Source organism: Nanorana parkeri, unplaced genomic scaffold, assembly GCF_000935625.1.
Source record: "Nanorana parkeri isolate BGI_ZX_2015 unplaced genomic scaffold, ASM93562v1 scaffold255, whole genome shotgun sequence".
Classification (NCBI taxonomy): Eukaryota; Metazoa; Chordata; class Amphibia; order Anura; family Dicroglossidae; genus Nanorana; species Nanorana parkeri.
The window spans coordinates 721,985-737,048 of NW_017306523.1; the positions used below are offsets into that span (position 1 = coordinate 721,985).

The window sequence follows — 15,064 nt, forward strand, 5'->3', positions numbered from 1 at the left end:
GAATCTGTTTCTTTTTTGTAGTTTGCCCCCCCCCCCCACCCCGTGATTTGCTGCGCGGATGTCACCCCATTGAAATCAATGGGGCTGCACGGCAATCGCTGTCTGCATTGTGCAGTACCGCACAACACCCGGGACGCGGAGGTGTGAACCTAGCCTGACTGTTGCACTGATTCATTGGCTTTAATATTTTGTGGGTCCCTGACACAGAACAAGAGTTGTGTAGATCAGATGCAGATCAAGAGTTGTGACTTGATTCTGGTTCTGCTTGCTGAATACATTTTCTAGGTCTGTATTTTAGAAGGCATTGAAACCACACAACTAGTTCGCTAGTGTTTTTAAAAGTAATGCTTTCCTGTGCAAGGTCCCCTCTACAGTCCAATAACCCATGGAGGAAGTTGCAGGCTTTGCTTATCCTGCCTGTATAATGGTCTTCATGCATCCAAAGCAGTGGTTGGCCAATGGGTACAAGTTATCCAGTTGTCTCGTGAGCTGGCTTGTCATCAGTCCCTCCTAATACTCCTTACTACCCTACCTTAAAAGAAGAAAAAAAATTATATATTTGAATTGTTTGAAATTTTTTTTAATTTTATTTTTTTAAATCTCCTTTTTAGGTTTTTCAAGTGGCTTGTGTTCAGATACCAACTTTAACAAGGTAAGGTCCTTCTCCATTTTGAGCAAGTTTTAAAATGGTCCATATTTTATAGGGTAAGGTTGCTCACCAATAGCAACTGGCTGTCAAAGTTTTCTCCACAGGTAAGTGGTGATTTTGTAGTGCTTGTAGGAGAATGTGTTAACTACACATACTGTACGTCTGTGCTGTCCTTTCTCTGAACCTTCTATCCTAAACTATGACCAGAGGTCAGTAGCACCATTAGTTCAGTACATCTGGTCTATGTGCTTTTTACTTCTGATCTTTGCTTATTTTTTTTTAATCAAATGATTTGCAGCAGATGGCAGCCCCATAGACGTTTTTTGCTGCCACTACCTAAGAAAAAATAATTGGCAGAAACTGGAAGCGTTGAGCTAAATGTACCACTTGCTGTTCTTTCATAGTTTCAGGTGACCTGTTTGTGAGGGCTTGGAGGCACGTTAAATACACACATTACATCACATTTCCCTTTTCGGATACAATTCCTAGAGCTCCTCTTTCATTAGTAACCTGTGTAAATCAGTCAGTGCATGGACATAAGCAAACAGTTTATTACAGCTACACTACATATTTTTTAGTAACTTTGGCTGCTTGGACAGAGCAAACGACTCTATCTTGTCTTAGGGCTTGTTCACACTTTGTCCAGATCATGTCCAGAACCGTTTGTTCACGGACCAAAAAAGCATCCCAGTGTATCCCTATGGTATTTCTGGGTTCTGTTCACACCAGCGCAGTCCGTTTTCGGACCAGACAAAAATAATACTGCTTGTCTCATTTTCTCTGGTCTAGATTGCACTGGAATCAAAAACGCATACAAAGACACTGGACCGCATTGGAAAGCCCATTTTAAGCTAAAAAACCACAAAACACTTTAACGTGGCAAAAACGCAATGCACTGCGTTCCATATCTGGTCCGGAAAATGGTGGGAACCTGGCCTCAGATTAAATTGCAGTTAAACAAAAGGTGATACAACATTTTACCACTGTTAAAGTGGTAGTAAATCGCTAGCACAAAATTGTAATAGTGGGCCCCCAGGTGGCTTTTGCCGTAATGTGTAGTACGCATAGCATGGAAGACTTGCCTTGAGGGTGATCTGCAATGTCAGCACTCCTCTGTTGCCTGCATCTTTTCCTGCTCTTCAAGTTCAGCCCTTTGATGTAACGTACGAAGAAGACTTCATTCATAAGTACTCAATACATAAGTAAAAATACTGGTTTGTTAAACATTTGTGCAAATACCATGTTATAATAAATTGCAACTAGCCTTTTTTTTAACCATTTTTTTCATTCTACAGGGCCTCTGCTTTCAGAAAATAAATAATTGGGGTTTTGAAGCTGTTTTCTAGCCAAAAAGATCAGATTTTATCTGTGTGTGTGCAAATATTAAGAAATGTATCTGGGCAGCAAGTGGTTAAAGTATATCTGAAGTTGGTTTTTTTTTGTTTGGGCGGGGGTTTAGTGTGGGAGGGGGTAATCTTTGTCCCAGTAGGGAGATTTCTCTCTACTTACTGTTTTGTAGACACAGTAGGGAGTAAAGTAAAATGTTTCTATTGTAAGCAAAATCCTCAGACGGTTTTCACCAGAATAAGTGTCCCCATTGGCAGATTTCCTTTTAGTCTGTTTCAGTGAAAAATGTTATTTACCCCACCCTTCCTTTCCTGGTGAAAGTGGTCGCCATGGCAAATTGAGCAAATTTCCTTTGCAGGGGTATAGCCACCAATTTAAGCCATTACTTTACAACCCTTCCCAAATCTATTGTGGGGAAAAAAACGTTTCTGGCTTTAGACGCACTCTAAAATCGTAAGTTAAAAGTAGTGCATGATCACACACGCAGGACTAAGTGTATTGGTGGCTTTTCTGGAAGGTTTCGCAGCTTTTCTGACCTCTTGAGTTCAGCCTTTCTGGCTGCACAGCCAAGAAGGTCTCCTAGCTTTGAAGATGGCATTTGTGACACTTGCTAGTATTTGTAAAATGAGTTGGTATATAAATATTTAGATGCACACAGATATTACAGCTTGCCTACTTTGTATTTACATTTTTGTATATAGGCATTGGTGTAGATCCCAGTTAACACTATTATAGCTATGAGTGGAGTAGACTGGTAAAAGCTCATGATGCAGGAGAGGAATTAGACTCATTTGCTGTGTCCCTGCTTGCTCTCACAGAGAACACAGAGTGTAGAGAAATGTTAGTACTAATACGTTTCCTAGAACCACCAATCCGATACAAACCTGATTTGGGATTTTGAATATAGTTGGTAATACAGGAAGTACAGAGAGGAAAATCACACAGCAAATGTTTCAGGAAGAGCAACCTTTGTAACGCTAAGGTGTATTCTCTGGATTCTGGTTGTTGAGGACTACAAAGAGCCAGGGCTGCAATTATCGATTATATTATGAATTAATTGGCTAATTTTTATTTTCGATTAATCAGGAGGACCAAAAAAATACCATCCTTCATTTAAAATAAAATACAGAAATAGAGAAGTGATACAAACATAAAGTTTACCTCAGAATAAAACTGCATGCACAATTTTTTGCAATTGCACAGCACAGGAATGCACGGCATTGCGTTACCTTGCGTTTCTGTGCAAGTGAGTGCACTGTGGGCGGGAGGCGTGTTTGGGGTGGCACTGATTTTTTTTTTTTTTTTGGGGGAAAACATGCTTTTTTCAACTTTTTTTTTTTTTTTTTTTTTTTCCTATTTTAAATGCTTTAACTTTTTTTTTATTTTTTTAACCTTACTGTTGGGTGCTTTGGAGAAACATCAAGGGTCTACACTCATATCTCCATTTTTTTTTTCTGCAACCCCAGCAGTCATTGAACAAGAATCACTTAGTACAAAGGCTCATTCAGAAATCGAGGAGATGGTATACAATGTCCACAATCATGAATGAACAGGAAGTGATATAAAGCACTTCCTGTTCATTCATAATTGCTGACACAGTATCTGAAGACTATGTCCTCAATTTGCAAACATCGTGATGAGTACTGATCACTGCGATGTTTGAATATTACAGGGAGCAGCCAGTAAATCTTTCACATATTTGCTGATCATAGTCAGTAAAAAAATAAACCTGTGTGGTAGCAAAAAGCCATTCAGAGGATCAAGATGGCAGGTATTGAGCCTGCATCTATAAAAACAGTCATTATGGACATAATGACATTTCTACTGCACCCCTCAGGTTAACTTTGAAGGGGGCCTTGCATAAATGGTAAATTCACTTAATCTCTATTCCTCCCCTCCTACCGTCTTACTTTAGGTAGGAGACGTGTGTATTTAAATTTTTTTGTTTTCTTTGTACCTTTTTAAAAGATTACTGTGGGGTACAACTTTTTTTTAGCAATTTGTATTTTGCAATGCACTACTGTAATAAAAATCCACCATAAGCTTGCATTTTAATGTAATATTGTGGGCGGGGATCCTGACAATATTGTCGGGATCCTCACCAATCTACTCCCATTGGGTGACAGCAGCTTGTAGGAACTGCAGCGCGTTTATGAATACACATGTGGGCGCACCAGTTCCATGTAACCTTATGGTGGATGTATGATTTAGAGAAGTACATTGCAAAATGTATTCCTTTATCATTGGGATACTAAAAATGTGTACCCTACAGTTCTTTAAAGTGACATTAAAGTAGAATTAAACACTTTTTTAGTTATATGCAAGAACATAAAAAATAAAAACGTTAACAAATGGGTAAAAACATACCTGTGTCTTCGCTGTTGGCTCCCCTCTGAAGATTCTCGAGTGGCCGTGAAGGATCATGGGGCAGGCGCAGCAGAGATCCTGCACAGCTATTTGAGAAGCTTCAGATGGGAGCGAGCGGCAGAGACGCTGGTAAATTACTTTTTTTTTTTTTTAATGTTTACAAAATATTTTTGGATATATTTACTGCTTGCTAGCAGTAGATATGAGAAAATATAAGCCCAACTTTAAAGTAGAATTAAACTTTCCTTTTGTTTTTCCATATATTTGTGTGTTTTTATGTCTGTGGATGATGACAAATATTTTAAGTTCGAATGTATTTATTTTTCTAACTAGTTTACCAGTGCCCCATCTTCTTTGAAATATGCTCAGGAAGAAATGTGTGATTCTCCAGGTCAAGAAATGAGTTCATCTGTAGCAAGTTTTCTGGAAAATGAAAAGTTAATATCTATTGCCAGCTTAGATGGCAGTTCTTCAGGTAAGAGCTATGATAAAAATATTTTTAAAAAGATGTTATTTTGCTTAAACGGGAACTATGAGGTGAGTGCTTTTCACTCACCTCATAGTTCTAGCCGACCTGTGACAATGAGACTGTCACAGGTCGGCTCAGTAGATCGGGAAGTGAGCGAACACATACCGGCCTTTGCTCACTTCTCGATCCTGTCACGGCTCTCTGCTGCGACAGGGGAGGGGCTGGATTCCCCCCCTCCCCGCTCCGATCCTCCAGCGCTGACTGGCGGAACGGACGGGGGAGGGGGCAGGTACAGCTGGCTCTGCCTCTAGATGGTAGCTTGCGGAATACTGAGCTTAGGGTGACGGGAGGACGCTAGTTTGTTTCCTGCCGTTACCCTAAGGAGAACTATGGGGAAAAGCCTTTTCCCATAGTTCTCTAAATGTAGCTTTTATCCAGTTTTCTTTTTTTTTTTAATAGGAACTCCAAGAATATTTTTTCTATTTCTTTTTGATTGGTGGTGTATTGCTGTGTATTCTGTGTGGGTGTAAACACACACATATATTTCTTTAGGGTTTTTTCATTGGAACAAGATAGGCTTTGCAAGCATAAAAGCAAAGCAGTCCGAGCAGAGTTCTCTCAGCAAAACAAGAGGTAAAAAGGGTTTGAAAGTACCAAGTAACAACACCTCTATTGCTAAGTTGTCAACAGAGGTGGTTTGGCATTTATAAATGAAAGCCAACTTGTAAGCCATGAAATGTCATAGAAATTTGGAGATGCCAAACCCCACTCCCCTCCAGGCTTGTAACCTGGTTCGAGCCATTGTAGCTGTGGAGTTATTCCACACCAAGGAGGAAACTGTAGAAAACATTTGTTAGAAGACCCTTTTAGTAACTAACATAGGGTTGCCTGGAGTAGGAATGAGGTTTATAGGGAGATCTTCATGAAATTCAATGTAACAGGTTTAGGGGACAGTGTGTACCATATCTTTTTGGTTTAGCTTCTATTAGTCTTATAATAGCCTATAGGTTCATGGAGGTGAATCTGTAAAGTTCATTATGAACATGAATGCCTAGATATTTTAAAGTAACAGTTAAGTTGCTGAATGAGGCGTTGGGATGCTAATCCAAAGAGCCATTGATTTTTTTATTTTTTTTCCCCACCTGACAAATCCAGTAGCGAAGGCCTTTCCTGTCTCATGGTTTAAATAATTGTTCACCATGCTTCAACTAGGGTTCCCACTAACAGATGTCTTGGCGGTCTTCTTGCTGTACTCGACAGGTTTGCCCTCTATTACCTTTTTTCTCCAGCACACTTGCCAGCCAGCCTGCAAAAAAAGCCCTGCACCTCACAATGGCAACTGAAGCCCTCTTGGTGTTAAACATGCAGTTTGGCAGTGAAATCATGGCATCCTGAAGATGCATTGAATGATTGCATTGCTTGACGGTCTAGAGTAGAGTACATTGTTTCCCCACTTGTGCAGAGCAATTGGGTTAAATTCCTGCACAATACAACTGGTGGCTTGGAGCTCCCACCACTCAAAGAGAAAACTAATGCAGTCACCACATCTAAAGACTGATGCTTTGGAATATATAAAATCTTTAGTCTTGGGTTCAAATATACTTTGTGAGCTAATTAACACATTTTGTGAAATCACTTTATTCCCAGGATTATATTCAGATTTGAAATTGCTAGGTGCATTTATGGTTAATTACGTTGCCATCCATTGCTTTATCTTTAATACATTGCTCTTGCAGTTAAGAGTATCTAATGTTCTTTCTTTGCAGATGAAGAGCTAAATGATGAAGAATTTTATGACGATGAGTTAGAAGAATACTTTAAACAACTTCGTCCCCCTGGAATCCAACGTGGTGTTATTGAGGGGCAGGAAATTGAAGAGCCAAAGAGAGCATCCGACATGGTAGAATGGATTCATGCTAATTTCCCATGCTCTTATGGCTTCAGTGCTGCAAATGACTTGTCAATTAAAATCAATGAAATTGCAATTATAACTGTGACCATACTGTGCAGTGTAACTTCCATCAATTGCTTTCCATTACTGTTGTGTATATTAGGCCCTGAACAAACAAACAAACAAAAAAAGATTCCCTAATGCTGGGCATAGCCTAAAGGTGGGCATACACCTATACGTGTTTTGTGATTGACCTAGGTGGTAATTCATAATGACATTTTTGTATTTTGTGCACGTATGTTAAAACACACATTTTAGGCCTGAAGAGTTAAAAACCAGAATTAGACCCGGGAAAAAAAAATGAAATTTGATGTTTTCTGAAAGCCTGAAGAATAAATTGGTGGCAGTTGCTACTTTTTATGTTTCATGATATTTGTGCAACTGTGTATCAAACACACAGTGCAGAACCCATGCCTTGAGATCTTAACCCATTGTTAGGACAGTGTCTGTGATCTGCCGTCACAGTACAGACAGGGTTAATTATGGTCAACATTAACGCCCTAGTCCCCTTAAGATTATGCCGCAGGGGAAACCTTCAGTTTTGCTATGTGGATGGGAGCATGTAATAAAAATAGGTTTTATCTGAATTTGCCTGCAAAAGTGGAAATACACTTTAACCCCTTCATGACTGAGGCCCTTGTTTCAATTTTTGCACCCATGTTATATTCCACATTTTAGGTCTGAAAATGACGTAAAACCCCCAACATTATATATTTTCTGAATGCCAAGACCCTATAGAATAAAATGGTGGTAGTTGAAAATTTTTATGTTGCGCAATATTAGCGCAACTCCTTATTAAACCCCAAAATTTAGTGACAAATTTTGGATATATTTACTGCTTGCTAGCAGTAGATATGAGAAAATATAAGCCCAACTTTAAAGTAGAATTAAACTTTCCTTTTGTTTTTCCATATATTTGTGTGTTTTTATGTCTGTGGATGATGACAAATATTTTAAGTTCGAATGTATTTATTTTTCTAACTAGTTTACCAGTGCCCCATCTTCTTTGAAATATGCTCAGGAAGAAATGTGTGATTCTCCAGGTCAAGAAATGAGTTCATCTGTAGCAAGTTTTCTGGAAAATGAAAAGTTAATATCTATTGCCAGCTTAGATGGCAGTTCTTCAGGTAAGAGCTATGATAAAAATATTTTTAAAAAGATGTTATTTTGCTTAAACGGGAACTATGAGGTGAGTGCTTTTCACTCACCTCATAGTTCTAGCCGACCTGTGACAATGAGACTGTCACAGGTCGGCTCAGTAGATCGGGAAGTGAGCGAACACATACCGGCCTTTGCTCACTTCTCGATCCTGTCACGGCTCTCTGCTGCGACAGGGGAGGGGCTGGATTCCCCCCCTCCCCGCTCCGATCCTCCAGCGCTGACTGGCGGAACGGACGGGGGAGGGGGCAGGTACAGCTGGCTCTGCCTCTAGATGGTAGCTTGCGGAATACTGAGCTTAGGGTGACGGGAGGACGCTAGTTTGTTTCCTGCCGTTACCCTAAGGAGAACTATGGGGAAAAGCCTTTTCCCATAGTTCTCTAAATGTAGCTTTTATCCAGTTTTCTTTTTTTTTTTAATAGGAACTCCAAGAATATTTTTTCTATTTCTTTTTGATTGGTGGTGTATTGCTGTGTATTCTGTGTGGGTGTAAACACACACATATATTTCTTTAGGGTTTTTTCATTGGAACAAGATAGGCTTTGCAAGCATAAAAGCAAAGCAGTCCGAGCAGAGTTCTCTCAGCAAAACAAGAGGTAAAAAGGGTTTGAAAGTACCAAGTAACAACACCTCTATTGCTAAGTTGTCAACAGAGGTGGTTTGGCATTTATAAATGAAAGCCAACTTGTAAGCCATGAAATGTCATAGAAATTTGGAGATGCCAAACCCCACTCCCCTCCAGGCTTGTAACCTGGTTCGAGCCATTGTAGCTGTGGAGTTATTCCACACCAAGGAGGAAACTGTAGAAAACATTTGTTAGAAGACCCTTTTAGTAACTAACATAGGGTTGCCTGGAGTAGGAATGAGGTTTATAGGGAGATCTTCATGAAATTCAATGTAACAGGTTTAGGGGACAGTGTGTACCATATCTTTTTGGTTTAGCTTCTATTAGTCTTATAATAGCCTATAGGTTCATGGAGGTGAATCTGTAAAGTTCATTATGAACATGAATGCCTAGATATTTTAAAGTAACAGTTAAGTTGCTGAATGAGGCGTTGGGATGCTAATCCAAAGAGCCATTGATTTTTTTATTTTTTTTCCCCACCTGACAAATCCAGTAGCGAAGGCCTTTCCTGTCTCATGGTTTAAATAATTGTTCACCATGCTTCAACTAGGGTTCCCACTAACAGATGTCTTGGCGGTCTTCTTGCTGTACTCGACAGGTTTGCCCTCTATTACCTTTTTTCTCCAGCACACTTGCCAGCCAGCCTGCAAAAAAAGCCCTGCACCTCACAATGGCAACTGAAGCCCTCTTGGTGTTAAACATGCAGTTTGGCAGTGAAATCATGGCATCCTGAAGATGCATTGAATGATTGCATTGCTTGACGGTCTAGAGTAGAGTACATTGTTTCCCCACTTGTGCAGAGCAATTGGGTTAAATTCCTGCACAATACAACTGGTGGCTTGGAGCTCCCACCACTCAAAGAGAAAACTAATGCAGTCACCACATCTAAAGACTGATGCTTTGGAATATATAAAATCTTTAGTCTTGGGTTCAAATATACTTTGTGAGCTAATTAACACATTTTGTGAAATCACTTTATTCCCAGGATTATATTCAGATTTGAAATTGCTAGGTGCATTTATGGTTAATTACGTTGCCATCCATTGCTTTATCTTTAATACATTGCTCTTGCAGTTAAGAGTATCTAATGTTCTTTCTTTGCAGATGAAGAGCTAAATGATGAAGAATTTTATGACGATGAGTTAGAAGAATACTTTAAACAACTTCGTCCCCCTGGAATCCAACGTGGTGTTATTGAGGGGCAGGAAATTGAAGAGCCAAAGAGAGCATCCGACATGGTAGAATGGATTCATGCTAATTTCCCATGCTCTTATGGCTTCAGTGCTGCAAATGACTTGTCAATTAAAATCAATGAAATTGCAATTATAACTGTGACCATACTGTGCAGTGTAACTTCCATCAATTGCTTTCCATTACTGTTGTGTATATTAGGCCCTGAACAAACAAACAAACAAAAAAAGATTCCCTAATGCTGGGCATAGCCTAAAGGTGGGCATACACCTATACGTGTTTTGTGATTGACCTAGGTGGTAATTCATAATGACATTTTTGTATTTTGTGCACGTATGTTAAAACACACATTTTAGGCCTGAAGAGTTAAAAACCAGAATTAGACCCGGGAAAAAAAAATGAAATTTGATGTTTTCTGAAAGCCTGAAGAATAAATTGGTGGCAGTTGCTACTTTTTATGTTTCATGATATTTGTGCAACTGTGTATCAAACACACAGTGCAGAACCCATGCCTTGAGATCTTAACCCATTGTTAGGACAGTGTCTGTGATCTGCCGTCACAGTACAGACAGGGTTAATTATGGTCAACATTAACGCCCTAGTCCCCTTAAGATTATGCCGCAGGGGAAACCTTCAGTTTTGCTATGTGGATGGGAGCATGTAATAAAAATAGGTTTTATCTGAATTTGCCTGCAAAAGTGGAAATACACTTTAACCCCTTCATGACTGAGGCCCTTGTTTCAATTTTTGCACCCATGTTATATTCCACATTTTAGGTAATGCCGCAGGGGAAACCTTCAGTTTTGCTATGTGGATGGGAGCATGTAATAAAAATAGGTTTTATCTGAATTTGCCTGCAAAAGTGGAAATACACTTTAACCCCTTCATGACTGAGGCCCTTGTTTCAATTTTTGCACCCATGTTATATTCCACATTTTAGGTCTGAAAATGACGTAAAACCCCCAACATTATATATTTTCTGAATGCCAAGACCCTATAGAATAAAATGGTGGTAGTTGAAAATTTTTATGTTGCGCAATATTAGCGCAACTCCTTATTAAACCCCAAAATTTAGTGACAAATTTAATTAAATGCCCCAAAACACAACAAATTACCCATTTTTTAAATGAAATATAAAAGATGAGGTTACAACGAGTAAAACGATACCCAACATGCCCAGTTTACAGATTGCGTGCGACCGTGAAACGGCGAAAAACTGCAGTACCCCAAAAAGTCAATAGACGCTTTAAAAGCCCCCACAGGTCATCAATTTAGAAATACCCCAAAATACTGGCCCTAGGATTATTGCTCTCACTCCGGCGTGCGCGGCGATACCCAACATGTGTAGCGCGTTCGTCGTTTTCATGCGTAGGCGCACCCGACGCGTGTTTACGTGGCGACGCGCGTGCTCGCGGGGGCGGGGTACTTTTAAAATTTTTTTTTTATTATTATTAGATTTATTTTATTTCATTTTAATTTTAAAAACTGTTTTTTTTTTTTTTTTTACTTTACTTTGACTGCTATCACATGGGGGGGCTTGCAAGCCCCCCCATGTAATAGCAGATGGTGGTGACAGGTCCTCTTTAAGGTGATGCTGGGGGTCCAAAAGACCCTCAGTGTCACCTTTACACTGGAAATAAGCTATTGAAGTGCAGATCGCACTTCAATAGCTTATAGCTGGGCTGCAGGAGCCCAGAACTGACAGCCCAGGGACCGGAAGTGATGCAATCTGCATCGCTCCCGGTCCCATAGAACGGGGAGGGGATCGATGAACGGAAGTTCGTCGACCTCCTCCCCAGCTCCCCGCGGACACAAAGATCGCCGGTCCCGGGCCCGTAGGAGGGGCAACGGAGCCCGGGAAGCACGGCGGGGGTGTCCGGCGGGGGGGGCGGCCCCTTCTTCGGGACGCAGAAGCGATCTGGCGACAGGTAAGTCGCCAGGATCGCTTCTGTTGTAAAGCCGACAGTCGGCTCTACAAGTTTAAACAGACTCCCGGCGGCAAAAGTCGCCGGGAGTCTGTTTAAACAGCCCCGATGCTGGCGACGTACACTGTACGTACGTCGTACGTCGTCAGTCACGAAGGGGTTAAGGAAAGGTTTGCCTCAAGACTACTGAGGAAAAAGTTTCTTCTTTCAGTTAGTACAAATTAATACGAAATAGATAATCTTGATCACAAGGCTTGTTTTTCCCCCAGGCAATAAACAATTTTTCAAGCGGAGCTGCAAATCAAGATCATGATGCTCTTCAGTATGATGAGGACTTTGAGGTAACTGTTTTTTTTTTTCTAGGTTTTTAAATCTAGAAAAGAATGTACATGTATGCCAAGTGATGGCAAATGCAGAACAATAGAATTCAGATTACTGAAGGTTATATACAGGGCTTTGTACTTAACCATTATGGGTCAACAGTGTCCCATCAATGTTGAACAGTAGACAAAGGGTCGATGGATACTCCTTGAATCCTTCATTTATATTTGTCAGATACCTTGTGATTACAGACATACCAGACTTTGATGTACTTCTGATTTTATATTGTGTACATTTTCTGCAAATTGCAAGTAGTCCTTGTTTGATGCTTTGTTGCTTCCCTTATGCCAGGAGGACTTCCAGATGCTTCAGGTTCGACTTGCAGCGACAGGAATGGATTCGGCTCCAGCTAGTGATGATGATGACTTAGAACTTGAGTTGGAGAGGGGAGCACAGCAACCCTTACAAAGAGAGCACTTCCTGGAGAATACAGAAAGGCATTTGGTAAAGATATATGTACAGTGTTTCTGATGTCTTGTGTGTTGCAAGGCACTTTTCCTACAATGGTAATGTGCACAACTGTCTCCTCACTCCAAGCAGACCTCTGCCCTGGCCAGCAGGTTCAGGCAAGTTTGACTGCGTAGAACAGGAATTGGTATATCTTTGTATCTGCCGCTCAGACACTGTGCCAATAAAGGTCTGGGTAGCCGAAAGAATACAAGCACACCTTTACCACTCGCAATGCATCCCTCTCCCATCATATTGCTTCCCACTCTGCTGTCATACAGGAGGAAGTGGCTACTTAAGTGTTCTTTTGCTGCTTCTGTCCCCTGCCACCTGCATACAAAGTCAGCTCTGACAGTTGACTCAGTTCCAAAAGGGTCTCCTCTGCCTGTGTTCCCAGCAACTTGCGCACTTCACTCAACTCTGCTTCACAAATGCAACTGTTCTAAAATGGTTCCACTTTTATAAGCATTCATAAAAGGAAAGTGGCAGGAAACATAGCATGCAGCAGAAAGTTGGTACAGGCTGCTGCAGGTTACATGACACATTTTTTTTTTTTTGTTTACTATGTTTAGGAAGGGAATTGGGAAAAAGCAGCTGCACAGTATCCCAAATATAACAAAAAAGGATGTTAAAAAATACCCAGCGCTAAATTCAGTAAATTAACCAGAGTGCAATCATGCAATACGAAGTGTATAGAGGTTAAGCCAAAAATCAATGAATGTGGAAAAATACAAATACTCCTGCAAAGTGCAAGCAGTGCAGTCCACTGCAAAGTGAAAAAAGAGTTGTTAATATGGTATTTGTTCTAGTTATGGAGCATTCAGCTCGCATGCATAGTCATGTCACCTGGACAGAAAGAGAAGGAACATCACTCCAACCTGGAAACAGACAGCAATACAAGCGTAACCGGGTCCCAACTCTGTCACCGCTAATTTTGTTGAGCTTTTATACACTGGATTGGTTCATATTTGGATACATGTCTAAGAGCAAAAATTACATTTTTTTTTTGTATTGACCTTATATGAGATGCCTATGGTTTAGCAATGCAGTGTGCTTTCTGGTGCATTGCACTTGCAATTCAGATCAGTTTTTATGCAAACAAAAGCCTCCTCACACTGGCCCGTACTGTGACCGCTGCATATTGGTAACTACAAAAAAGTTTTAGCTGGAGTTCCAAAATAGGTGATATTTGTTTTATATTTTGTCTCTTTTAGTGATATTATCTGACAGTATTTGATTAACTTTGTATCTATGAACTGTGTTTTTTAGATTGGTGAGCAGCATAGACCAAGCTTTCGGCCAGGCTTGGAAGGAGGCAGTTCAGAAGAGGAATCTTCAAATGAAATATTAAATGTTCCTAAACATGGTGCCGCTTTGTCATGTAGGCAGTCTGCAGAAGGCCATGGTATTTCTTATCCTAGAGCTTCTACAGTAGTTGGTATGTGGGTTTAAACATTTTGTGTGTGTAAAAATATGAGATCGTCCCCTGTTTTCTGCTTGTCAGCTCACATCACAGCTAGCTCAGTCAAATCTTTATTTGTCAATGATCTGGCAAATCTTTATGAAATGTTAAAGTTCCCTATTCTCAGACCCAGAATTTGTCAATCAGCTTTTTCAAACACCCTAAATACCTCATGTCTATCTCTAACTACTCTCCCTACCTGTTTACTTCTACACAGTGCTGTGAGATGTGGACATTGTTGGAAAGACAAGAGTGCCTCTGAAGTGTAGGCAATGAGTGACAGCCTGGCTACACCCTATCTATGGTGTGTGAGAAGCAAGATGGTGACACCCAATGGGGGGAATACTGGTTCATTAGGGACAAACTTGTTTGAATTATGGACCAGCAAGATTAAATAGCCTATACTAGGAAGAGGTTTCTGTAAACCATGGCAGAGATTAACTGAGAACTGTATGCGAGGGCAACTATATGATTTCTGTGTGTGTTTATAGACTAATATTTTATTATTGTGTGTGTTTTATTTCATGCGAGCACACAGTTTAGTAGCACATTTTTACAATTTCTTTTTTTTTTTATAGCAAACTAATGTGAAGAGTGGACTGTTGATGGTTTTATTGTTTTCAGCTGACATGCAGTACACTCCTTACCTTTATACTAGGGTTACCAACATGACATACTCTTAAAGTTCTTTGAACTATTGTCATTTTCTTTTATATCACAGCTATATTCATGAACTTTTAATATTGTTTTTCCCCAATTATTAGGACAAGGGCTTGGTCTTGGAGATGGTAGCAATGGAAGTAAAGATGGTTTGAAGGCGTTCGAGGCATTGAGTACACACACCTCTGGCTCGAGGAAAAAAGATATTCGTAGCAGAAATGTTGCAGGGGAAGAAAGTTTGGGTTTTTCTCGTCGGGTAAGTAACATTACTGTGGGCAAGGGCTAATATGTGAAAAGTGGAACAGTTACCTACAACATCTTATCTGAACAATGGGAGTGTGCTTCAAAGGGATACTGCTCCAGGTGGAATTTTGGCTTGCCACTGGTAATTGTTGGGCAATGTCCAAGCAGGGCCCATCTGCTCCCTGAAAT

At 40.3% G+C, this 15,064-nt stretch overlaps 1 protein-coding gene across 1 annotated transcript in view; it reads left to right on the plus strand.

Annotated features, from left to right (window-relative positions):
• Positions 1-15,064, plus strand: part of CEP192 (centrosomal protein 192) — a 101,819-nt gene that overhangs the window by 13,712 nt on the left and 73,043 nt on the right. The window contains exons 4-12 of the mRNA XM_018556828.1: positions 612-652; positions 4,697-4,838; positions 6,599-6,732; positions 7,769-7,910; positions 9,671-9,804; positions 11,952-12,023; positions 12,355-12,507; positions 13,780-13,915; positions 14,737-14,888. Of these exons, the coding sequence (XP_018412330.1) occupies positions 612-652; positions 4,697-4,838; positions 6,599-6,732; positions 7,769-7,910; positions 9,671-9,804; positions 11,952-12,023; positions 12,355-12,507; positions 13,780-13,915; positions 14,737-14,888 (1,106 nt within the window). The remainder of the gene's footprint in view (positions 1-611; positions 653-4,696; positions 4,839-6,598; positions 6,733-7,768; positions 7,911-9,670; positions 9,805-11,951; positions 12,024-12,354; positions 12,508-13,779; positions 13,916-14,736; positions 14,889-15,064) is intronic.